This window comes from Morchella importuna, assembly GCF_003444635.1.
Source record: "Morchella importuna strain M04M26 chromosome Unknown Morimp01GS007, whole genome shotgun sequence".
Classification (NCBI taxonomy): Eukaryota; Fungi; Ascomycota; class Pezizomycetes; order Pezizales; family Morchellaceae; genus Morchella; species Morchella importuna.
Window position 1 is genome coordinate 175861 of NW_025763404.1, and position 27225 is coordinate 203085.

General features: G+C 44.5%; 4 protein-coding genes across 4 annotated transcripts; 2 read left to right on the forward strand and 2 right to left on the reverse strand.

The window, feature by feature from the left end:
• Nucleotides 1–5461: 5461 nt before the first annotated feature.
• LAJ45_03248 (uncharacterized protein) lies at nucleotides 5462–6757 on the forward strand (the record flags this gene model as incomplete). Its single annotated transcript, XM_046112835.1, has 2 exons — nucleotides 5462–5548; nucleotides 5600–6757. 2 exons carry the CDS (start codon nucleotides 5462–5464, stop codon nucleotides 6755–6757), a joined length of 1245 nt encoding a protein of 414 aa, XP_045973712.1.
• A 5656-nt stretch (nucleotides 6758–12413) lies between these two features.
• LAJ45_03249 (uncharacterized protein) lies at nucleotides 12414–14455 on the reverse strand (the record flags this gene model as incomplete). Its single annotated transcript, XM_046112836.1, has 2 exons — nucleotides 12414–14246; nucleotides 14300–14455. The coding sequence occupies 2 exons, from the start codon at nucleotides 14453–14455 to the stop codon at nucleotides 12414–12416; spliced, it is 1989 nt and encodes a 662-aa protein (XP_045973713.1).
• Nucleotides 14456–21343: 6888 nt separating this feature from the next.
• Nucleotides 21344–23365, forward strand: LAJ45_03250 (uncharacterized protein; the record flags this gene model as incomplete). Its single annotated transcript, XM_046112837.1, has 3 exons — nucleotides 21344–21478; nucleotides 21541–22347; nucleotides 22430–23365. The coding sequence occupies 3 exons, from the start codon at nucleotides 21344–21346 to the stop codon at nucleotides 23363–23365; spliced, it is 1878 nt and encodes a 625-aa protein (XP_045973714.1).
• A 950-nt stretch (nucleotides 23366–24315) lies between these two features.
• LAJ45_03251 (uncharacterized protein) lies at nucleotides 24316–26817 on the reverse strand (the record flags this gene model as incomplete). The annotated part of the gene is made up of 13 exons (XM_046112838.1): nucleotides 24316–24533; nucleotides 24619–24748; nucleotides 24819–24853; nucleotides 24916–24973; nucleotides 25036–25122; nucleotides 25184–25244; nucleotides 25539–25714; nucleotides 25774–25939; nucleotides 26010–26038; nucleotides 26108–26141; nucleotides 26209–26338; nucleotides 26422–26464; nucleotides 26527–26817. 13 exons carry the CDS (start codon nucleotides 26815–26817, stop codon nucleotides 24316–24318), a joined length of 1458 nt encoding a protein of 485 aa, XP_045973715.1.
• Between the last annotated feature and the right edge of the window lie 408 nt (nucleotides 26818–27225).

Sequence of the window (27225 nt, forward strand, 5' to 3'; positions counted from 1 at the left end):
GGACATGACATGTAATTCTATGGTTGGAGGCTTCCATCCCATCCACCTCCTTCGACTCACCGACGGGTACCCCTCCCTCATTCCTCCCCACCGCAAACTACAAAGACGGCCGACGCACGCGGACCCCCAACCACATAGTGGTTTATATATATCCAGGCCAGCTAGGGTCAATTTCGGTCCAACAGCCCGAAACACACTCAACTCTGGCGCCAGAAGTGATTGCCCCATAAGCGATTGGAAGATTAAGCTGATTCATGGCCAGCGTAAAGGTTAAATTCGCCGAAGAAAATAAAAAGTTATTGATTGGCTATATGATGTGATGTGTATGACTCTGATCGAGGGAGATATAGATATAATCAAGGATTCCCCTCACATATACACCGCTGGCCTCGCCCGAGCTTTAGAGTACTGCATATTGGGCAAAATATAGAGTAGAGCAGCAGCAGGGCTGTCGATGGACTAGGAGTACTCGGGGTTGGAGAGAAGAAGCTAGGCAAGCAGGGATTAATTAAACTAGTCGCACTAGTAGTTTCAAAAGCGATATACAGCTTAGGTGTTCAGTAATGCTACATAGGTCGTGAGAGCAGTCGTTGCAACAGAGCATTTTTATTTACTGAATGCCTAAGTTGGTGTATTACATACAACTCGTCCTACGAATCCGAAATGTACTCTACACATACATGAAAAACGAGCGGTGTGAAAACTACATGTCCATGTTCATCCAAAGAGGTCATGGCGTGCAGAGACATTCAATGCTTTTATTTTATGATACATGTATGTAGGTATATGTAGATGCTGGAATGTTCTCTGTCATTACATGTGAGCTTGGAAATAAAAAAAGCAGACAAAAGTCTCAGTTTTGTTTTTCCTCTTTATGGGAGATCGTTGGTTCGACACCCCCGTACGGCATGCCTGATAAAAACCTTGTCAATTGTGTTTGTTTTCACACACATACCCCTGCACCAGACTCAAGTGAACACCAACTCTGTAACGTAGGTACAAGCATAGACGCATCGACTGGTCAAGTAGTGAATCTGTGGTCTATTGCCACTAGACTTTTGAAATCGAGACAAAAAGTTGGCTTTGGGCTAGTGTGTTACGCTCAACTGTCTATAATTACAGTGGTGCAATACCAGTACTGGACTGGCGAACGTGTGGGCTATCATGATTGTAGCCCAAGCAGCCCAATTTAGTTAACAACTATCTCAATTCACCGCCGTGCTCTCCGGGGCTCTAGTGTCAATCTCCAAATTGTCACATGTACAATATTCAAAGTACTAGTGAAGTAGTCAGGCTTGCTCTACTTGATTGACACCCAAAACGAATCATAATTTGTAGTGTGCGCCTAGCTTTTTCTTCATGTTCGCTGTCTAGATTTGTACCTCTCCTGGCTCTGGATACTACCGCCCCTCTCTCTCCCTCTTACCCCGCGCCGATAAGCGCACTACATAAATTTAAACCTGTGCAAGAGGCGAGGATGTTTTTCCGTACGTATCTCATAACCGGGTCGGTTGGAAGTTGTGGGGAATTTAGGGATTATTACTTGGTTAATTATAATTACTTACGGTAGATTGTATCCTAGGATCCTACCTCTCTCTCCTTGGCCCGGAGTCTCTGTTCCCTTTAGATAGTGTTTCAGTAGCAATCATTATGTAAAGATCGCAACTTCAATATCCTGCTGCTCCGGTTCCTGCTACTTCAGTGTCCCGCTGCTTAGTTTAACACACCGCACGTCCATCGTGCATCTTACGTGAGCACTAAGGCAGCTAGCTAGATAGTACAGCGCACGGATATAATGATGATGTTGTTTGACTGTGCAATTCAACTATATTTATGATCAAGAATATAAATGTAGGTATCTTTTTTTACGCGTGCTAGGCGTTAACCTCTCCCAGTAGTCAAGACATGGGTTTTTCGGTATTTTTTTGTATTGACGGCACATATGCCGTGTTCAGTTTCCCCTGTTAAGAAAATGAGCTGATGTCTAGGCTTGAACATTTGAATCATAAATTTGCTCGCTCGAACAAATGAAGAGCACTATGATGCGAGGTATGCTTACTGGAGAGGGAGAGATATGAAATCCGGATAATTCTTAACTACATGTAGTAGAAATGCGGAAGAGGATGATCACTTACATGTATCCATACTTTCCTAGCTTAGTCTTAGATAGAGATCGGGCCGGGTATTGAATTGTTATTACTCTTGTCTAGCCTCCAGGTTATGTGTAAAACATACCTACGTACAATTTCTAATGACAAGACGTGCTCTAGGCCAGTGCCTTGTATACCCCCAATACCTTTCGAGCCATATCTTCAAATAAAATCGTTCTGTGTATATATATTACCTTTATGAACTGTTATTAGGTGTGTTGCGATAGGGTTCTAGCCCACCAGAGATGTGGCGGATGATAGTGATGGAGCAGCGCGTGCCTTCTCAGCCGTGAACTGAGCTCCAGTACCCCAACATCTATTTGCACTTGACCCTTCCCCCCCAGTATTGATAATTCACTTTCGGTTGGATTATATCAGTAGTCCATATCATCGCATATGAACTCCGAGCCTACAGTGTGATGTCTTTCCCTGGAACTATATCCTGCAGTTGGTCGATTTGATTGAATGATCGACCATCCCCTGAGGCTGCGAGTGATATACCATGTATGAATTACGTATCATGCATTTATGATCATCATATAAATTATAAAACCCTAGACCGGAAAGTGTACTCGCGGGGGATGAACCTCATCTCTGGGAATCCTAATAATAAAGATTAATAATATATGCGTAATTCCTGGAGCCATTGGAACATGGTTAACCGGCCAGCTTGCAAGCGTTGTCATGTCACCGATGTAGTAGCGCTGATGAAAAGAAATTAGAGAAGAAAAGAGGTGCAGAGAGTATGAGCCTATGAGCTTTGAGTTGCGTGGCATGAGCTAACCTTGGGATTCAAATGAGGACTGGGATCAGATCAGGTTAAACCAGTGGGGGAAGGACGTGCATGCTGGATACATGTATGTATGAGGCTCTGCAGCATATTTCTGAGAAGCTGGAAGGCTTCAGCAATATCATCGAGGCACCATCATATACAAGGGATTGTAGCGGGACGTGTAAATGCATCTAGAGCTTCTACGCATAGGAAGGCATGCTAGTGAATCACCTATCACAGGAAAGAAACAGCTAGCCAAAGCTAAAAAGAGGGTGTGATGCAATTGAGGCTCTTCCTACCTCCCCCCCCCTCCCGCCCCCTCCCCCCCCTTCCCCCCCATGCTCACCTCATCCCTTCCCCATCCCTCCCACACCCTCTTCTCCCCAGGAGTTTTCAGTCAATGCGATTCAGAGCTAGCTGTTAAAATTCGTCTCTTCAGGGCTTTTAGCACTTCTACCTCCCGAGGGGGGGAATTGAGAAAATATGGGAAAAAAGCAACGGCTTGTGTCAGGTGCACCACTGCCTTCACAATTAACACCAAGGAAGCGGATCATAGACTACGCATTGAACTAGTTTTTTGTGGTCTTCCTATACTGGGAGCGTAGTAATGCCATAACATACATGTATGTATTATCACCACTAGTAGTGGCCTGGGGGTTAAACATGCGGTTCCTTGTCTTACCGTTTGAGCTACGCTCTCATTGCAATACAGCCAGCGCCTCGAAGGCTGTGTGACTGGACGGCGCGACGAAGCATGCCCACCTCATCCCCCCCTCCCCCCCTCCCCCCTCCATGCACTTACAACGGTGATCGAAAAGCTGGAGTATGTATGTGGTTAATACTTTGTAGACCAATACATATACCTAGCCAAACCATGTAAATGTGGGATAAGTAGACACTAAAATTCACCAGTCGTTCACTGCAAGTGTTTTTTTTTTGATAACTGTATCTCTCCCTCACTAGCTGACGGTTTCTAGAAGGTCTTAGGAGTGTGTACCGGCGCGGGCCGTTAGAATCTCAGCTAGTAAGAGAGAACGTTAGTTGTCCCCTCTATCCCGGCCGATGCCAAGAACAAGAACAAGAACAAATGTAGGTACTGTATAGGTACGTGGTCGCAATTATTTTTGACATGAGGAAACCTGTGTCCTAATCTAAGCACAGAGCTCTACTCGTTCTACTCGCTAGCGTTTCTTGGACCATGTTTAGCAAGAGTAAGAATAGGCGTACTGAGGTCCGGTATATGGAGTTTCCTGAAGCCCAGATCGAGTGAGGCCGTAACACATAAAAGGTAACTCTTCCTTCAACCTAGGTGTCATGTCTACCAGTGGAACACTGCATCGGAGTACTGGGCTATCCCTTCGATTACAAGGCAAGCTTGTTCCTTTTTTTCTTCCTTTCTTTTTTCTTCTTTCCTTTTCTGTGTCCGGGGGATTTGGGGGGGGGGGGGGCGATTCTGGTTAATTACTATCACTAGACTCCCCAGACTACTCTTTTCAAACGCCCTCATGCCATTCTAGTGCCTGCATTCCTATAGGTGAAGCCAATCCCACATGGTTGAAGGGTTTGTCCATGGGTAGTTTTGTGAGCCCGCTGCTGCCCTTCGGGAGCACAGTATACCCCGAACGGATAGTCTCTTCTGCGGAAAGTGAAAAGACAAATTCCTGTCTTTTCGATCGAGAATCAACTCCAGAAAGAAGAACAACTTCCGAGAGAACCGGAGTATTGGTTGAAACAAGGCGCAAAAACTAAGCAACACCCAACGTGCACAACCCCTGAGCTCGAATTCTAGAATGGATTATAGATCTTCATGAAAAGAGAGATTTAGCACAACCATCCACACGATCCCACCAATCGATGCTATACGGCTAGAACCGTCCCAGGAATCAACAGCTATATCCTTACCGGCCATACTCCAGTAAGAACAAGCTTGAGATACTAGGCTGGTCTACATCCATCACAAGACAAAATCAAAACGCAAAGGAAAAAAAAAAGGAAGAAGACGCTACACCACAAGTTCTTCGGGGGATTTCAATAATCGGCCCTTCCTCATCAAACACTCAAAGCCTCAACCATCATTTGAAGTCTTAAAGAGCTCCCCCGTCCGCACTTTGCTTGACGCAGACTCAAACACCTTTCATCACACCCTGTTCATCCATCACCATCACTACCATCACCACCACCACCACCATAGGTTGTGTCTAACTGACCCGTCAACGACAATCACAACAACCGTTGATTATACCACCCCCTTAGCCATTACGATTGTTCCAGTTCTACGTTTGTCCTAAGAGACTATTCTATCTAGGCCTTTGCCCAGGGAAACGAGGCTCGACTAAGTGAGTCACCCTATCAGGCTTGACGATATTATAGACTGATCAAATCAAAGGACAAGAGCGGAATAATGACTAAGAGCTATCAGTCGATGGTTTTTGCCGTCCTGTTGTTGGGAGTAGTTGTACTATTCTCTCTCGGATATCTTGTGGAAATGCTCAACGGGGGGCCCTTTCCCTCCCATTTTTTCTTCCAAATCAGGCCCTATATGGTGGGACTAACTCTGCGGTCTCGGGACTGGGTATTTGGAATCCGAGTTGAGAGGACGGTATCTTATATATATCTGACATACTGGGTAAGTTCCCCATGAAAGTACCGAGGAATCTATAGCTGATGTGAAATATAGATGAAAAAAATGATGTTCCCTGTGTTTGCGCGACTAACGGTAGCGCTTGAGTCTGCTCGCCAACAAAAGACGGCGGAACAGGAATTCGACAAATCGGCTAAGCTTACACAAAAGCTTAACATGCATTCGATTCCCCCGCTACATTGTACCAATTCAGCACGGACTAGTCCATCGAGTTCTAAAGAGTCGGAGTCGACGAGGGTGTCCAAAGTTCTCGAAGTAGCGGCGGTGAGGGATGTCATAGGATCCGATGAGAATGACAGGATGAATAAACCAGGCTTCGTTACTCTCAGCACAAAAGGACTTGAGAATATGGCCAAACTTCAGACACTTGCCTCCATTCTGCCTCTTGACATATATGTCTTCCAGGTGCAAGTGGTGGTGGAAACCACAACCCAGTCCTCTGCTGTGTCTACTTTAGCATCTCCCAGACCCACTGCCGAAGATATTGTAAACCGGGTCGATCGCGCATCCTCAACTTCGCAAGCCGAGGAGCCGTTAGAGATTGTTCACCCATCGAGCTTAGAGGACCCTCTGAGGACAATAGCAGCTAGAAATTCACTTCCTTTACCCAACCCGCCCAATCGACAACCAATGGCTACCGCCTCGACTATCCGTGAAACCCATTCCGCCACAGCGAGCCCACCATTACACACCCAATGGAATTGTGCCCCCGTTGTTCGTGCAGTGAACGAGTTGGATGATGATGTAACCACTGTTCCATCGTTGGGGTCAACTGAAATTCAGGTGCCTACAAGGACTCTCGATCATAATCGTAGGAACCTATCCGGGAGCGTTGAGTATGGAGAAGATTCTCTAGAATATCCTCACACGATGAGGTCCGACAGTGGTGGCGCCAGCAGAGGCGATATAGTCACTGAGACTTGGCCTATGAATGAGGGATACACCCGGAATTCTCCTACCACAGTCCTCGCTAGCAGTATGCCAGATGGCTCCCCTGGACCATCGCCTGAGCCCTCGCTAGTATCCCATGCAAACCAACCATACAGGCCGCTTTTCCAACCGCCTACACCCCATCTTGGAAGATCTATTCAAGTAGAGCAACCATGGTCTCCAGAACTCCAAAGACCTATCGGATCGGAACGTGAAGCCAAATTTCGGGATGATTTTGATAAACTCGCTGCGTTGGGGCTTTGAGGTCGATTCGTCACCGTCAAAAGCCAAAGCTTCCATTGTGTAAATGGAAACCACAAAGACATTTTTCAGTCCATCATTTTGTTTTCTGCTTTTTGTCGTGGGAATGTCCTGCTTTTCTTTCCGTTAGCGAAACGCCGCCAGTCTCCATTTGTCTTCGTTTTATAAGTTGAACTTGTTGAGTTTCTCTCCTGCCTTTCTTTGTCTCATATCTTTCTGTCTTTCTGGTCACTGTGAGTAAGTAGTAGGCATGCAGCGCTTCCTTTCGATCTCGCCAGGCATTCTTGTAAATCAATAAAAAAATTCCTTGTGTGGTTTTACCCCGCTATGCGAATGGACGAAACGGGCAAAAAAGAAAAACAAAATCGAAAATGTTGTGTGACAGATAAATATATATCCTTAGTTCAAAAACGGCTCCAAACCTTACACTCCAGTACAAGAATGTTTCCCGATACTTCCACCGCAATACTGCGCCGTGAAAAATTCGACGCTCAGGATAGATCGATATATAAACCGCGAAAAGTACAAATCGGCGAAAGTCTTTTCGCCCTGTCCGCCACGGTTCTCAGCTTGAGTGATGGCTCGTCATCGCGCAGTGGTGGGCGACCGCCACCACCGCCACGAAAATGCTGATGGTGTATCGAGTATAATCTCTAATGGCCATGAATCGCAGGTAGGTGCAAAGAAATATCGCCCCTAGGATTTGGCTTTTATTAAAGAGGCCATTAGAGATGCATAGAGGCACCAAATCCGCCTCACAAGCCATCAGTTTCCCGGATTTCCCGCCGATTAACGTCCACAAAAAATTCAGCATTCAAGCACTGGTGGCGCTGCTGGTTCGGAAAGCCTCCTCGGCCAATAGCATGCTCTGGAACACCCTAAAACACCTTGATGTAGCCGGAAAGCGAAACGCGGAATACCTATACACCGGGAAAGAGCAATATATCGGAAGGAATGCCCCAGAGACCCCCTAACGGGTGGCCCTGAAACAATGTCAGAAAGGACCTTCCTAAAGACTCAATCCCTATAATCCTCAAGAGAAATATATATGAATACCTTTACTATTTCATTTTCTGGGGGGGTGTATCCGACACCTCTCTAACATGATCCAATGATCCCAACCACCCACTGTCCGTTAATGTTTTTCTTGCCCGTCCTCTCATCTGCCATTCCATCCGATATCCTTCGTCATTCATCTGTTGTTATACCACAGGGTGTTGGTTGAATATATTGTTGAAATATCTCCTCCACATCGCCATTTTCTGCGGAGGGGAATCGGCTTTATTTATATTCCACATACGGATGTTGCTACCTGGACTCGAATAGTACCCGATGAGCTAGCCTGTGAAGGGAGGTCAAAACACCATCAAGGAGTTGGAACAATCATCTTCGTCATATGCCGAGCCGGGGTATGGGCTGCTCGGATCCCATTAAACCGTCATATCAGTTGGCCCAAGTGGCCGATTATTTGATATTGGAGTGGGCACGGCCGTTTATATGGGGTATAGGTGGGGTCGGTGACCACCATATGAGGTGGCTATCGGCAAGATAATACTGTTTCGGCTGCGCGAAAGCCAGCAGGATATGAAAACACAAAAAAGGTGTGTGTGTGTGTGTATGTGTGTATGTGTGTATGTGTGTGTGTACCTATGTGTCTGTGTGTGATGCAGCAGATTATTTAACAGTCATTGTCTGGGAGGGGGAAACCCTCATTTTGAATGAAGAGATGACAAGCAGCTTCCCTCCCATACGAGGCTATGACTGAGAACTGAATCGTGACAACACGACCCTGCCCTTGCTGCTGATACTGCATGTTGTTGATGTTATTGGTAAGTACAGCACCGTAGCCTGGAATTTAGCGACAATCAACAACGCTAACGTACATACATGTTAATAGTTACAAACCCTACCGAAAAGCACGGGAATAATGGTAGAGAAGACCGCATTGGGAAGGTTAAGCGCAGGTGTCTAAGGTTTCCGCACCTCCAAAAGTGGCGGAATATCTGATATAACCTGCATGGTGCGTGATGAGGAGAAATTGAAATGCCTGGTAAGTTACATGCTCTACGTAAGCCGTTGATACAGTACTCGATGTTTTCTAGCTCATGCGGTATATTTACAACTTAACAGATGGACATGGATATCGGTGTATACATAGTCGAAGAAAAGCAAAAACTACGGGACTTATATTAAAAACAACTACCGATTTTCGACCTGGATATACCGCCAAAGCTCGAAAAATTGGCTATCTCCGTCCAGGGACTACCGCTTGAATAATTGGTTGGATGGCATCGATCTACATCAGAAGTTTCCCATACAAGTAATTCTGATCTAGCCAATTTTTCGAGTTATGGCGGTATGTCAGACCCCAAGACAACAAATCCAAGTTATAAATTCACATTAACGCGCCAGTAGAAGGGTTGATCGTTGAGCGCGGGGCTTACTTAAATGTATAGTCAAGATCGAGGATTACTTGAGCCGACCATGAGAGCGGAATGAGCTTCTTTAGTTTTGCTTAACTCTATTATAATTTATTTAAAACACTAATATATCTGTGAACAAGTTTCGCACTCCTTGTAGAAGCGAGTGATGAATTATGTATGATGTGTTACAGGTGGATACATACAACACGTTATGTGTGGTACATAAGGTTCAGCCCAAGAATTGTTTCAGATCAATCGAGTCCAGGGGTAGAGAAAAAACGTTGGATATTAGATATAGCTTCAACTACTGAGTTTATTGTAGATGAGATGAGGTGGCGGTACGTGGCAGGAATCAAGATCCACCTATTACATCAACACATGTACCCACTGAGAACATCATCGCGCTGCAACTACGTCACGGCTGAACGAAATCCAGTACCTACATGTACAGAGGGAATTTAAACAAATTCGGGCTATGTATGCAATTTGAAACAGAAGTGAATGATCTTTCTTAGGGTACCTATGGCGCGAGAAGGCATAGGGGGTGGGTGTGTCAACTTCAGAGGAACTTTTTTTGTATGGGAATTAGAGAAAATTCCACCATCAGGCTAGGCGCTAGTACCATTATGGGGGTAGATCTCCCAATTTCTATAGATTGATTGGCTGCAAACGCCGAAGTTTACACACCTACCCACCATAGCTTCTCGAGCCATACATACCGTTATTTCTCGAGCAATCCACTATATCCGTAGAGGCAGATGGTAAATCCGGGCCAAAGAGAGAAAGGCTCGGCGCATATGCAGATAGGTGCATGCATGTATATATATAATTATTCTCCATATGCTATAAATTCTACAGACTCGTTCTCATCATGTTCTATATCTACATCTGCAAAATCAAGAGAAACGGGTAGAGTTGCGGGTAGTGATCCAGATAGTTTCCAGTCGCCAATTTCTATACTTTTGAACCCCTTAATATCCAACTCTTCATCCTGGCTGCCATCTGCAGCGAGAGAAAGACCCACTTTACGGAAGACCCTTCTAATCAATTCATCCTTTTCAACTGCAAAGAGATACCAAGCGTCCCCAACACTCCATGTAGTAAGTATCCGTCGATCACTAACAGTCCATTTTTCAACCTTCTCCAAACTCTCACAGTCCCTGATTGCTTCTTCTGTCAATGTACGTATATATTCTTTAAGAGGTTTGTTAATTGAGACATCGAGAGGCTGCACTAAGCTAGTGCATCCAGCGGGGATCAGAGTTGGTGTAATTTGTTTTGATCGTAAGATTTCAAGGACGGCAGGAGTCTTATGGGATGTACAGAGGTCCATAGCAAATAGTGAAGGTTTGCCATTCAATGCCGGAATCAAATACATTTCAATATATTTGATGAACAGAACCTCGGTCATGTATGCAGTATCGTTGAACTCAACAAGAACACCCGGATGGTATTTGGCTTGTTCTTTGCCTAATCTTTTGCCTTGTCTATGGAATATAATCATAGGCGGTATTCTATTGACCCCATCCGCAAAGATGCACAGTACGAGACTTGCCTGTCTCTTATCCCAGCCGCTTCTTGTTTCTTTAACCCATATAGTTTTGTCTCCTATTAGATTATAGGTTCTACCGGATAAGTACTCGAAAGGGATTGGTGTTTCATCAAGATTGCAGATGTTCGCGAGATCATATCGGTTTTGACGTCGAATAAAACCTCCACCAACAGGTACACGGTGTGAGTAAAAGGCGTAAGGATCAAATTGGGAATTGCGGCGATTAAATTGTAGCCAGCTGATAATCAAATTACGGTAATCCTCGGGAATTTTCTGAGCAGTTTTGGTGATACATCGAAGACTGATACGGTACCGTCCCAAAAAACGAGCAAACCAGCCATTGGAAAAGCGGAAAAGTGATAGCTGAGTACCAACGGAAGGGAATAGCTTTCGAAAAATCTCATCTGAATGCAATCTAAACCAACCACGACGAACAGCTTGACCTTTTTCTCTGCACTCCAAAAACAAGCAGTACAATTGTCGTTCTAGCTCAGGCCATTTACAGATCGTATGTTGTAAGTGTACAGTGCGTGCTGAACTACCTTTAGCTACCAATTCTATTTGGTCTTGCTTTCTCACCCAGTCACTCAACGTACGTTGAGGAATACCGAACAGAAGTGATGCCTCCGCCTGTGTTGGTGGACGAAATTTACCACTAGTAGCTAGAGGTATGCGATGATGATAGAGGAACACCAAAGCCCGTATCTTCTGCTTCTGGCTCCATGAACGCTCTTGTTTCCGAATTGGTTGGATTCCATTTGATTTAAGGACCCGGTCCTTGATTGACTTAGGTTTTGGTCCTGGACGGACCCGGACATGATGTTTAACGGCATTCTGTTCACTTGCTGAAAGTTGAGTAAGTCTCGCCATGATTGTTCCTAACTACAATAACTACGGACAGATCTACCTATGTATCATGGCCGCGGACTCATTACTCTCCAACGCATACCTTGTCCTGCACCTATCTGCATATGCGCCGAGCCTTTCTCTCTTTGGTCCGGATTTACCATCTGCCTCTACGGATATAGTGGATTGCTCGAGAAATAACGGTACATGTATTGAATTTAGATTCGCACAAGAAACATGCGCAGGGTTTACGCTGTCTGTCCGTGTAACATATGATATGACTTTAATACCCCGCTGCAAGCACCAATGAGTTTTCTCTATCCATACACTTTGCATACGTATATGTATGCAGTTATTAAGGATCTGTTCGGTTGACACAAAAATCCATGGATTACAACCAATTCAGTATCAACCGAACAGGCCCTAAAGTGATAGAGAATTGCATATTAAGCAATTATAATACAAGTGTCTGACGAGATAAAGAGAACGTGATGGTCTTGATAAGCAAGGCTTGTGCGTGTACAATACTTCAAAAACGAACGGTTTATTATGTGCCGTTCGTTACTTGATTATCAAATTCAACTATTGGCGAGTGTCGTCTAGAATCCCTCAAACAAAAATACAACGAGCACATGACTTCACAAACGATAATCTTCCCGCGTTTCCCTGTCTGTTGGTTTCATGGCATAAAAGGGTTCTGGGATCAAGCTTCCAGGTAATAGGATAAAAAAAAAGCCTCATTGTATCAGGTCCTTGGTAGAATAGCGGGACATCTTTCCTTTCCCCTCCTTCTTTTCTTTTCTTGCCATGCAATAATCTAGAGAAATCGGCAGTTACCTCACCAGACAGCTTCGAACTTTGCCCACTCATCCGCCACAGCTCTAAATACTCTAACGCCTCCTTCAACCATATCAGTACCCAGTATATATTCTCCCCTCCCAACTGTTTTCACGCCATTTGAATTCTGTTGCAAAACACCAACTTTGATTCCACCCTGAGGATCATACAGTACAGTCTCAACAACAGCAGTATGATCCTTGCACCCATTTGCGCCTTCCGGCACTCCTGCTCGCATTTCGAAAATAATCCTTCCGGTAGAATCCTTCCGAACCCATCTAGCAGAACGGAATTGTAAAACATCACCTGGCTGCAAGCTTGTACCGGGCAATGCCGAAGGCTGGTTTTGCAGAGAAGGATAATGGGAAAATATGCAGATACCAAAACTTGTTCCTTGTGCAGACATTATTTTCTGCTCTCCAGCAACTTCGTCCTCCGATCGAAGACTATCAAAACAATCGGCAGCGAGTGTCCAACATTCACCATTACCTACCTGCTGACCAATTCTGGATCTGACCCATCCAATGATCCGGGCTCCCCATTCTTTCGACGGCGGAGGAGAAGACGGAGGAGAGAAATGTCTTTGTTCTGCTTTAGCAGTAACACTTGGTGCGGAAGCATCCCAAGTGACTTTGATTTTGGTAGTAGAAAGATTGAGTGTCCATCGTATAGCCAATATAGCAGTATGCTTAGTTCTCCCAGAAGGGCTACGTTCCCATGAACAGGAATATGAATACATTTTTTCATCTATACTCTTTATAATTGGTGGGAGCTCAATTGGACTTTTTGAAAACCATGCTTTTTCGAGGCAAAGATCGAGGTCTCTTGGCAATTCAGGGAATATTTGAGTTGGGAGACCATTATTTTGGAGCACAGAGCATGATATTAAGTGAGATGGCCGGGTTGCGCGTGGGATTATTGGGGGCGGTGCAGTGACATTGTGAGGAAGCGAATCAGTGGATGCTCGTTTGATTGGTAGCGGGGGTGCTGGCTTTTTTTTGGGCGGTGGAGGCGGCGGAGGTCTTTTCTTTCCGAGTCCAGAAAGATCCTGAACGACGTCCTGTATAACTGGAGACCGAGAAGGGAGCTCAGGGGAAGGTTGTTTTTTCGCGGGCAAAGCTGGCGGAAAAAAGGGAATGGAATTCCTCGACACTGCTGAACTTCCACTCTCAATCTCAGTCCTTGAAGCATAAAGCTCTCCGTAACCCTGTATTTTCTTGTCTAATCCCATATCTTGTGCTTTTTTGTACCCTGATGCAACTTGATCCCCATGCCGTTGCTGGAAATTTCTCCCAGTCCTCAAAGCAGCACTGGCATCTGTTAATGAAACCGAAGCTGGATTTCTGTAGAATGCACTGGCTGTAGTCACGGCCGCCCGCTTCTCCGCAAAAGTTGTTCCTTCGGTAGGTACGCTTTGAGGGGCTACTCTAAGTAGACCTGTGCTCGCAGAAGGCCTTGGACCGCTTGGAAGAGGCGGTTTCTTAGCCAATGATGAATCCGAGGCCATATTAAATCCAGGTACCGAAATCCCAGCCTTACTAAGCCGTTCCACTGCAGATGTGCTTATGCTACCGGTACTCATGTCTGTTACGTCCCGTGGTTGTGGTAGCACAGATTCATCTCGTGGTGGCAGTCGAGGCGGAACAGGCGGAGGTCGTTTTGTCGGTAAAGAAGCTTCACCATTCAACTGGTAATCCTCCCTATGGCTTGCAATTGGCGTGTTTGTGACCCTTTTCGGTGGAGGCCCAAAACTTGCGGGATCACGAAGTGTGGAGACTGGGCGTACATTGACTGTGCTGTCGTTCTCTGATCCACCTTTACCCACCCATCCCGCCTTGTTAATTAGATTGAATTCGATAGGTCTAGGACGAAGAGACGTGTATATACCACTTGATCAAGCCCTTTAAAGTTCTTTGTTAATCGTGAAGTGACACCACCACTACTGGATGTGGAAGATTTTGATTCTGCGGCACCGGCATAGGAAGGCTCGGAAGATGAATTAGGGTGCCAACCGGATTTTGAGATAGACTTAAAGCGATCCATAGAGGGTATGTTTAGTACGAGGATAGGAGAAACTGAAAGGGTTGGGGGTCTTTGAGTACAGTACTGTAGTCAACACCTCGAGTTAGAAGGGTAGTGAAAGGGGTGGTGACGTATCTATTTGAGCCTAGTTATTATACCACAGTATGCGCATAAACACAGTACATATGAGCACCGATATCAAGTGTGTAAATACTTTAGATACATGTAACCTATTCTCTGTAGGCCGAAAGACCCAGAGCTTATTTGAGAGTCGACCGTTGTAGGAAGCAACGTTTGCTTGACCCCCGTTAGTAGGGAGAAAATGGAGAATAAAACTGTGTGTGCCGTTCGGGAGTGAAGTTGGCAATAACGCTGCCAGTGGCATGGTTGTATTTGTTTAAAACTTCCTCTGCTTTAAAGGTCGTCCGTCCAGAGTGCTCGCCACAAAGTCTCCATTGAACCAAGAAATACTGTATGCAGGGCCTGGTACGGTCGTGGTGGAGCTCTATCTCTCCTTATAGCTCATGAGGAGTCACTCTCAAGACTGCGTGCGCCATGTTACATACCTACATGTAGGTACATGTAGTGGCTGGGGTACAATATTAGTTACATTAGATGTATCATAATATTAGATTAATTAATGTCCCCCGAACTAATCAAGCTGGCCGATCTCAACAACTACATGTATGATGGCTCACACTATGTACATGTACCTACATGCATGCATCCAAAAGATTTGATATCGATGGGAAGTATATATCGGCAGTGCTGGAGCTTCCTGAAGCATTATTATTAAACACGTACGTAGATAAATGTTACTTGAAGACCGCCGATCAAGAGGATCCATTTATTTATATGCTGAGACTAAATTACAGGATGTGTTTGATTTTGGCTGTGCTCGAGCCCGTTTCCACTCTGAAGCTGGGAGCATGTCTGTTGAATAATGCAATGCTTTGTAAGGTCATAGTACGTACTGATTCTCGATCTCGGTCAGAAAATTCTCTGACAAGTGGAACAATTATTCTCTGGGGATAAAGCCATACATATAGTTGAACGTATCCCGGAGGTATGTAACGAAGGAATTCCGTCGGAATTCTCTTCCTGTGGGGATACTAACATCAGAACACCCGTAAGTATTGATGCTCAGGAACAAGGAGACGTAATATCCATGTGCTTAATTCGTGAATGAGAGATGATTAGATAATAAGAAATACTCTGGAGTGTTTGTAAAGGAGCGAGTTCGGGGTACAAGAGTCGACCACGATGTGCGCTGCGCAGTTATACAGTGGAGTCCCGATAGTAGCAACCTCGATAATAGCATATCCTCGATAGTAGCATATAGTTGGGCAATCCCAAACGAGTCGGTACGGGCAAAGTTGTTCCCGATACGCATATCCCCGATAGTGGCACACGAAAATCCGTTCCCGACCATATGCTATTATCGAGAGTCCACTGTATAGCTAGACGATGTTGGTCTTTCGCATGTGCTTACCAGTGACCTGGTCATAATCGTAGTCTTAGAAGCTAACTCAAATGGTCATCGGATTAAACAAATTCCGCGGTTGCATGTTGCTAGAATCATTATTTCGTCATAGATTAATATTGGATGTGGCGAAAAGACTTATAAACGACACCCCTCCGAAGGATGAAATTTATGGTATGCCCACACCACAAAAAAGCACCGAGCATCAACTAAGATCATTTTTGTTTCGACGGCCAGGGCATCTACAATTCCATCAGAACTAAATCTTCAGTTGTGGTTACAAAATTAACTTACTCCTGCTAGCTGGCATGGGTCTACGACTTATCGCACCATACATGTATGGTATGAGTACAGATCAGACTCGATATAATAGGTACTGCAGGTAGAAAAGGTATCATTTATTGTATTTGACATAGAGTATACGTAACTACATGTATACGTATATGAGGTGTTGGGCCTTAGCGCTGTTGGAAAGATAAAGAAAGCTCACGAGAACCAGGAGAAAAACATACCGAAATATCTATGAACAAACCTAATATTGGTGAAGGTGTTTAGGAGTTATATAAGCCGACATATATGGGAAAGGTACATGTACTGATATACAGGGACAATTTTGATAGTTTAGGCTCGGTGGTTTCAACCATCTAGAGCTATAGAGCACATACTAGACTCAGGGCTGATGCTAGCCAGACACATATTCTTATTCCAGTATTTCCGGTACGAATAATGGTATCACCATTATATTTTACCGGGTGAGTCTAGAGATGATCTATGGGTTACGGATTGTTATGTCTGATCGGCGGTGTCACTCAGTTGCAATTAATGTAGGAGTAGAGATCTCGACTAACTGAAATACCATGCATTACGGAAACCATACATTTCTATTTCTCAATGAAAAAAGGAAGCGATAAGAAACAAACATACCAAAAGGTTGATAAAAATCTTTAAACCATCTAGGCTCTCGGCTCGAGCCTCAGGTGTAAAGAATTTTATACGTCCACCTGCGCAGCTGCATCATTGAAAGATCAAATGCAACCCAATCCTCCAGTTCATCTCCACACCAATCATCAATTGACCTATACACTATACTATCCGGGCTTTCTCCGTCATCCTTATCCCGCAGGCAGTATGGGCCTTCGCTGTTGTTTCAAACACTTCCATTAATTGACCTTCGGATCATATATTACAATCGCGATATTCGCTACCCTCATCACTCTCTATGTCACCGCCATCGTCGTCATCGTTCTCGTCGTCCCCATTGCCAGCTTCCTCAACTACTTCGTCGCCTTGAACTTTTTATCGAAGGGATCTTCATTTTGCTCGTCTGAGGACTCACCGCAAGATATTTGGAGATATCTCACAGGGCGGGATGGTGGTAGTTGTTAGAAGTGAGGGGTTGGTCCTATAAATAGTGGTGACTCGGTTTACAAGGACCCTAGAACTTGCCAGCTCTATGGCCGATGAATATGGGGTATATCTGGTTGCACCTATATCACCCTGGGGAGAGCTGTGTATAATAGTCTATGAAATGGACTGGCTGATTTCATACATCTCCCCTCCGCTGTTAGAATTGTTTATCAGTTGGGGCTACCATACGCGCCTCTTATCGGTGTACTAGGACACCTATCCAGCCTCCGCACATAATATCGGGTTCTTATAGGTTATTTGAAGTCAGGGGACCGTTGCCATAAAGGTCACTCCCCTGAAAATACAACTCTAAGGGCTTGCAGAAAGGTATAATTCTGAGGCAAAAATGCTGGAGGAGAAGGTCGAGACAAGGGTCCAAAATATGACGGCATTAATTATGCTACGAGGAGTCACTCGCACACCATGAAGAGATAGTTCTGACTTTATATCAAGCGCTTCGAGAATAGTTACTCCACATCTAGCAATCTTTTAAGTATCTATTCATATAGAGATATTGGCAGTCGACAGCCGATTTGAATTAATGTACGTTGACTTACAGTATCGGTCTTAGGGCTTTATAGCCTCATCTATGATCTGAATAGCAATGACCTGGTTTGGTCCTTTGTGGAGGCCATAAGATGGAACAAGTGTATATTTTGACAGCACTGATGTTCTCTCCTAGCGACGAACGCACTATATTCAGGAACGCATTAGTATACCGGGGCGTTCAAAATGGGGCTTCCCCTACAAGAACACCAGGTTTCGATATATAATTGATCTAGTTCTTGAGTCTACATGTAACTGCCAGTCATTGAACCTAACTGACAGTCATTGAACATAGTTGGCAGTCAGTGAACGTAGTTAGTGGATAATCTTCAATCTATTATTTAATGACCTATAGCAGAATACCTCCAAGCTCTCATCACTAGTCGCTCATATAATTGAGCCTTCGCGCAAAAGATTCCAGCTTTAAATTCAGATTATGTATCTAATTGGCTGATGGTAGATCAGCACCAATCAGGTTGCCAGAAACGGAACTGGCTCTATTTGCGCAAAGGCTCTATTTATAAGGTCCCCCAGTGAACATTTAGTTGAATTTATATAGTTCCTAAAGTTCATAATTAATGCAGCTTGTAATTGGAACACTTTTCCGATATAACAGTGTGTTCCCAAACGGAGCGCTAAATTGATACCTCATTCATGAATAGGATACCCCATACACGACCCTTCCCGAATGGGGCGTGTTCGTCGCTGGGAGAGAACATAGGCCTCGTAATGTCTAAAATATAGCCATCATTAAAGCTTAGTGGTGATTAATGATGCGTGAGGGATTTACATTAACCTATCATCACAGATTCCAATATTGGCCTGAGTGGCCAAGGAACGTCCCGCGCAGTTTCTTTCAGCCTACACGTGTGCAGTCACCTGGGACGTCTCTGGAGCTCAATCGAAAGCGTTGGCGGTTTAAATGTATGCACATATCTAACATTCAAATTATAAATAATGATGCGAAACACGTACGTCGCTGATGTTGGAATGATACCATATAGATAGACACTGGTCGGATAAAATCATTTGGATCTCATTCATTGACAATCATTTTGCAGCAGCGTATTACTGCAGCCGGATGCAGAGGATCCAGAGGTAGCATTACTAGGGTTGGAGTTACATGTAGCTTAGTGACTGTACTACATGTAAATGCTGCAAGGATGAATTGTGCGCAGGATTTATTACGCCACAGTATTCTACTAGTATTTCGCTGACGTTTTTGAACTGGGCCATTATTGCATACACCCAAAATCATGAGCTTGGCGTATTTTTGTATGGCATGCAATATCAGTCGCGTCCACAAACGTCAGAGAAATACGAGTACAATCTATACTTATCTATACATACATACATATAGATACAACATCTTATGTACCGGAGATTTCACATGAGGCTTGCCGCTTGCGTGTATAAGATCACTACATGTATCCTAATGCCAGCGCAAGGGCCCTCTGAGTGCGGTAGTTGATGAAATTAGACTAAACGAACACAATTAAATACATCTAAGAACCAATGCACTATATGGTTACCTTCAGCTTCATGTAGTTGGTCCAGTGCGTGGTCTGGTTAGTAGTCACGTTTGACAATACTATCAAGATATCTTTACGTACTTGATATCGGTGAGAGGAACGATAAGATTTGGTTATTGATGTACATCGTATGCATGTCATTGCAGGATACATAATTATAAAGGAAAGGATTAGGGAGGGATATCTAAAGGCTATTACCAGTCCTTATCAGGAGGTCAACGCGGTTACAAGTACTGACTTCGAATTCACCTGGAGTAATATGATGTATATATGTGCATTAAGCACGTAACAGAGGATTTACGATGCCAGGAAGTGAAACAACCATATTCTGTGGCTATAAATCACTGGGAAAGGGGATTTTTCTAAAATCCAAAGCGCTAACTGTTACCGCAGCTGCAGCTAGAGGGCGATGAGGCATGCATATCTCCACACTTTCGTACCACATACTCTGCGTAATCCCCGAAACAACTACGTGTTCTAGCTACATTTAGATATACTGGTACCCTTGCAACCAGCTGCTATGTTTCTTGAGATAAGGACCTATGTACATGTACTTATATGATTGAAATCTGATAATGGTGATAGGTACAGTATGAAAAACGAGGCGAACCCATTATCACAGGACTGCGGAATTTAAAGCATAATACGGAATCAAACCGGCATTTCAAAAAGAATACCATATCAATACCACCCCGTATTCTTACTACATTACTAACCCAGAAATACTACACATATCCACAGGTATGTATGTACCTGTGCCTATGTGTGTTTGGAAAGCGAGCAGCCTGTGAATGAGCATCAATTCTAAAGTAATAAGAGCCATCCTGCATCTGCTAGCTCTTCTATAACTTATGTACATATATTGAGGAAATTTAGGAAATAGATGTACATGTGCTTGTGCAGGGGTAAGTGAGAAGGCACCTCGCTGTGGAGGCTGCACTCTCCGAAGTATGTACATCTCAGTTAATACATACATGTATATATGCACATGCATCAAGTAAAGTAGACAATACTATAGTGCTGCAATATATACACGTGCCTCCGTGACATCTGAGGGTCCGTTAATTTGACAACGTTGATTGAGCGGATTTTGGTGGGAAAATGATCACTATGGTAAAGATAGAGTAAACCCCTTTCGCAGCGGAATCTGGCTGCTGAAACACATAGTTCGTCCCCGGCCCCAATGCTGGCTCTCAAATGTTGGTATGGGCTGCTAACTTGCATAGATCTAGAAAGGGCTGTGTAACACCAAATATTAGGCTGGTACGAGGTCCTACCTACACAATCTTTGAGCTTTATTCCGCCAAAATCGACCATGATATCTTCGATCTTGTTATGGAAATGGAGGGTCCCTTGGTAAACTAATTACATATTCTTCCATACTCGAGATATCTCTTTTCTGTTGAAGCGAGAGCTTGGCGCTCTGGTGCCTAATGAACGGTTGCATAGCATGAAAACCCATTTTAATTTTCTCGGAGGACTAGGCAACAACCTTTCTGCACAGCCGCGTAGTACCGGCGGTACATGTTAAGTGGATGAAACAAATCTCCATTGGGGCCTTGCTGAAGAATGATGGGGTGGGACTTCCTGGCTACCCACCCAGTACAAATAGTGCTCTGCCTCCTTCGAATGAGACCTATTGCGAATGATATAAGCCAAATCTAGTACAAGTTGACACGACAAGTTGACTACCAACTACAGCCTGCAAGTTAGTCATAATTCACTACATCGCTGCAGTCACTATATACCGATAAGAGAAAAACGGATCTGACACCTCAAAGTACTCAAATCGAACAACTCCAGCAAGTTAAAATGGCTAAACTTGTACTATTCATACGGAAATCCGTGGGTGGAATACGCAAAGGCATCAAAACTTGCAACAAGAAATCGATTATTTGCCCGGCATGCAACAATACTGTTGACATAAAAATACGCATCGTGATGAGGTTACTTGTCACACAGGAAATAAAGTGTGCTGGATGTCAGAGGGTCGCTTGCTCTACCGCCGATCCGTTAACGGGGACAACAACTGAGGGGGATAGCCCAAAGCCACCGAAATCACCATCTCTTAAAACAGTATATTTACCCTCCCCCCTCATTTTTTTTCACGGGGTTTAGTAGCTTATTGATAACTTCAGCAGATCATGAATTCTCAAAATGATGGCAGGAGAGAGCATTGGAGTTACGGAGGAGACGGTGGACGTCCGGCATCGTATGCATCTTCGAATAATCAGGCTGATAAGACACAATCACAATTCCAATCGACATCGAGGTCCGAGGGGGAGTCGTCAGAAAAAAGATATAATGAAAGTCCTCGAGCATCTTATGGAGATCGGAACTCGACATCATCTAATGATGGTACAAACGATTATTCCGAAGATCAGTGCTCAAATGTTGGACAATACAGCAATAGGAGTATTAGGAGTTCTTACGGCCCGGTCCGGAAACCTTCATTGTCACCCACAGATTATAGGTTAGACCTGTGCTATGGAGCGAGTGGAGGGTCACGCACATCGAGCTCTTTGGCAAGCTGTTCAAACTGGGTATATAATACATCATTATCTGGACTTTCACACATAGAACAACGCCCACTATCCATAAGCGATTCATACTCTGTCGAAGAGAAAACGTTAAAAGAGAATAAACATTCAGTCCCAGTTGGTTTAGGCAAGGTGGAAAATGGGCAGACAACTCCTATGTTGGGTTATCGGGGGAGTACAAGCTCCACTGATCTAATATCCGGAAGATTCGAGCCGAGAAGACGCAGCAATCACTCGGCTCATCTAAATTCATCCATGGTAGAGCTTGAGATTGAAAGGCACCCAGGGCCAATACTGGTTTCTGATTCAGAAAAGAGCATCCGCAACAGCAGCTCGGATAAACACCTTGGAAAGCGCAACTCAATGCATCGAACAGCCCTTTCTCGGAGTCATAACCAGAAAATTGTATGTATTTTTAATTCTGCTGCGAGGAGGATTTGTGGATGTGCTATGCGAATATTTTTGCTGATCTCATGGAATGAATTAGGAGCAGCAGGATGAGCAGGAGCAGCAGCACGAAGCTGAAATTATTAACGCTAAAAGAAGGAATAGTTTAAATTCCGATTTTGAAGTAGTGCCAACTGAGGAAGAGGTTCGAAGAGCACGAGAAATTTGGAACGAGTCACAGGGAAGAAAACCACCAAATGGCCGCGAGGACCATATTCTCATCCAATGGGCCCGAAATATCCTTCGAGCACAGGCGAATTGGGAGAAACTGGGATACAATAATCCTCACACAAGAAGCTTGTCACTTCTTTCATTGCAGCCCCTTCCAAGGCCAGTGAAAGAAGAACCAGAGAGTGACTCTCAAGATGACCAACTCGATGAAACTTATTCTCCATTATATAATTCCCCCGGACTCCGAGGAAGCTTATCACGAAGCACTGATCAAGTCCCGATCGTGCGTTCAGATAAAACGTCAACCCACCGAGATGAGCCATCACCAACAACAGTGGCAGACAAGGAAGGCTTAGGCGGCAAGATCAGCGGAAAGAATCTTTCCACAGGCAGGGCAAAATCGTCAAAGAATCTTCTACCAAGATACAAAAATATTAATAAACGATGTATAAGAGCCCTCAAGAATATAACAGGAAAGACATTGCGTGTTCCTGTGCCCCATTTACCACTATCTGTGCCTCCGTCCCCTGCGCCCGTTCAGACATCATCTCCTCCAGTTTCATCTACCACGCAATCTCAATCTATTGGTACTTCTACCGGTGAGGTTTATTCAACATTAGACCCTAACGACCACGTTCTTGAAGGACCTCGATCCTTCGGTGTTATTCATGATTTTTCAGCCAACGAAGAACCGCTTCGGCAAGCGGAAAATGATATTGCCGCCAGCATTGGGTTCATGACTAGTCCCTTAGTGGAGATACAAGTTCAACTAAGGCAGGACTTATTTTCTAGAGGACTTGCGTAGTTGTTTTGTCCTAGATTGGGGAGGCACTCAACAATGGACTACCCTCGGAGTATGAGTTTCAAGTTTCAGGGACGAATGGTTACGAGCAGTTTCATGAGGTACATATTCACTTCCTATATATGCCTAGTTGGTAGCTTCAATCCTTTTTTATATTTTGTCCATTTCATTTTTCTTTATTTGAGCTCGGATATATGTACAGAATTTATCAGGCGGAATCATGGTCACCTTTTCCTAATTTTTAATATTATCGTAACGCAGCCTAGCTATAGGTAGATGTACAATACTTACCTAAACACTCTACTCATCACGAAATCAATATGTCTAATACATCAGTTTATATAATAATAAGCTTAACACATCTGATCTAAATAGCATACCTGACGTAGTCATCCTCGTCGTCGATGTCACCAGCCTAAAGTATTTAGATTAATATTGGTTAATTGTATAATTTAGAAAACATCCATTATCTTGGAACGAACATGTAGATGCGTAGGTACGTGTAGCTCATAATCTAAAACCAAATTTATACGCTTACAGTCTAACATCTAGCTAGAGAATTTATGAGGTTTTAGGAAAGTCAATGATTGAGGATGCAGGGTGATGCGTATGCGGGCTGAGGGTTGCCAAGGAATTTAAAACAGGACATGTAGTAGTACATACCCAATCCTGCGTTACACCCCCATTTCGTTCTCTTCCGTATTGGAGTCAAACTATTTGTATCACATTTATTGTGGCATAACCAAATATGCCTAAAATCTTTGCCCTTATGGCTACATATTTTTACTAAGTTGCGGCCAGATAAGGTCGCGCCGCGACATATAGTGACTTATAATACCACAGAGTTCTTTTATTTGGCAGTCCAGCTCTTTCCCGTACGAGAGAGTAGATGGTATCTCGCAAATAACCCCCTAGAAAGATGTATGTAGTCCACTATTTTCATTCCCCTTCCATTAGACCAGGAATCTGAACCCCTTCCTCCTCCTCCCTACCTCTTCCGCCGACTCGGGCTGCTCGGAGTCCGGTACCACATCTGGCACGGGGAGGCCCTCATCAAGCCTCTTATTCAGTCTCGTTAAGTGGATCCTCAGGATTGTCGCTGTCAAGATGCTGATGAAGGTCATTGCGGTGTTGACGCTCATTGCGACGACGTATCTAGGCCCAGCAGATTCTGTTCGGTTGTTAGGTACCTGTAAAAGAACAAGAGGTGGGGGTGGAAGAGGGGCAGGGGTGGGAGGGGACGAGAAAAAACATACTTGGGTACATGTATGCGGACCAGATCTGGCTCGAGTTGGAGACGGCGTTGATTGCGGCGATTGAGGCGGCACGCTTCGCAGGTGGGCGGGGGAGGATGTTTGAGATCCAAGACAAGCTGACCACGTAGGACTAGATATCATATCAAGTTAACTTAAGTTGGGGGGTGGGTGGAAGCTGGAGTGTGCGTGTGCGTGCATACCGTGTAGATTCCGGGAACCATGAGCATCATGGAGACTTCAGGGAGAATGTTAGTACCTTTCTTTCCTACAAGTAAAGCTTATTGAATCATGACTTACGGTAACGCGGGCCAAGAGCTGTAGTGCTGGCGGCGATGATGAAGGCAACTAAAGCAACCTTTTTATCCAATTATCACCAGAGTTTCCAGGAAGGGTTCAGATTGGAAGAGTGCTGGTTACCCATAGTGGCAGTGTTATGTGCCAGTACCTCTCGCCGGTCTTGTCCGCGTGTAGAGCATTTGAAAAGGCTGTGAACATGCATAAAACCTGTAAAGGTGATCGAGTGAGAATTCATGATTCATAAACTGGGGGAATGATATCTGCTCACATATGGCGGTGCAGTGAGAAGAAGTGAGATTGTGCGGCTATAACCAAGTGTCGCTACGACGCTAATTGGGTTATAATATAAAGCGTCAGTTACGGTGTACGTACTGGAGATAAACCAAGGAAAGGGTCGTTGGTTACGTTGGGAAGAAGTTGGTGACTGAAGCGGCGGCGACCATGGTAAAAATACATAACATCTGGTGGAGGTCTTTTGTTAGACACGTATTCTCTTTGCTGATACCAGTCTAAAATTTCGTCTTACCAAAAGGTATGTTTTAATATCACTACGTATTGTTAATTCCCTTGTTAGCCAACGAAGCACTGGACATCACACAAGAACCAAGCTGGCCAAAACCTACACCATAGCTAACTTCAACCCATGAAGTAAGTCCGGCTTCTCCGAACCTGTCAAATCACTCTCTCCGATATCCACCTCCAGCCTCCACATAGCCATATCTCTCTCCTCCGGGCTAAGCCATTTCGTCGTGCTCGGAAAATCCGGAATTATAAAGAATGCAGCGGCTGCAACAACGACCTATTGTGTGTTAGTCACCCTGAAAATTATATGAAGAACGTAGGGAGGATTAAACTTACAGTGATAGAACCCTCAAGAATAAAGAGCCATCGCCACGCGAGGATTCCGCGAACGCCGTCCATTCCATCTGTTATTCCAGCTGTGAGAAGGCCGGAGAAGGCTCCGGATATCAGGGAACCGGAGTACAGGAGTGCTGTTCGGAAGCCAAGCTCTTTACGAGTATACCTGTTTCCACATCGCATTAGATGTTTAATTGGTTAAAATACGGCGAAATAGCCCATCTTTGGGGATGTACCAGGATGAGAGATAAAACAGGCACCCAGGCTAAAGGTCAGGTTAGCATCAGTCAAAAATTATGGACAAATTCAAGACTAGTAATTCACGATCACATACAAAGTAAGCAGCTTCCACGAATCCCAGCACAAACCTATCAATCGCCACAATCAGCGTGGATTCTCAGTGGTGAGGCCGGCCAGAGCTTCATAGTACATTACCTGCAAGTCACCAATCCCGCAAAGTTATGCACTCCGCCTGTGGCCCCAGAAATGACACCCCAGATTACCATGCAAGTAGGTAGATATATCGATGGTCTTCCGATCTTGTCGAGATACATATTTGAAGGTACTATTTACGTTCTCAGTTAGAAATCGCATGAACTAACATCATTATTTGAGGAAACATAACTACGTATAGCTACATGTACCTACCCTGCATCAGGATATACCCCACAAACAGAATACTCACACAAGTCTAATCAACACCCCCGTTAGCCTCTGTTCCACCACCCTGGGCGGAGAAAAAAGAATACACACCTGGTACTGCGTGCTTGTTAACTTTAACTCATCCTCCAATCCCGCCAATCTTGCCGCGGCAATGTTATTTCGGTCCAAGTAATTTAGGATATACATCAAGATTAACATCGGCATCAGTCGCAGATCAATTTTTCTACGCAACTTGTTTTCGAGGGCTAAACTTTCTTCGGGGGAAAGGTTCCTGATCCCGATAGGTGGTAGGCGATGGGTTGTAGTAGCATTATTGTCGGCTTCAGAAGTGGAGATTTTGTCGTCGACGTCGTCGGCGGAAGGATGGGGTAGAGTGGCCATGGTGATCGATCACGGATAGACTGGTGAGATTCTTTGATCCAGAAGAAGAGGAAACGACGGGGAATTGCTCAAGGTTAAGTTAAGTATGTTTTTATTTCATATCTACTCCCAGGTTTCTAACCCAGCTGCGGTATCCGGGAAATGAAATCTTGACTGCCTGGTAGCTAGGCTAATATAATCTGTATCTGGGGGCCGAAAGCTTCTTTGCGTAATTAATTAATTGGAGCAGACATCGTTGCGATTGCGGGGGGAACATGAAATGATATGCATTGCACCATTATACAAATTACATGACCTACCATCCGGGCCAGGGCCTTACGGACGTCTTCAAACATGCAGGTTTTTCACTTCCTCTAACAGATTTATAACTACGACGAGGTCCCAAGACATTTAGCCGAAAAAACAAGC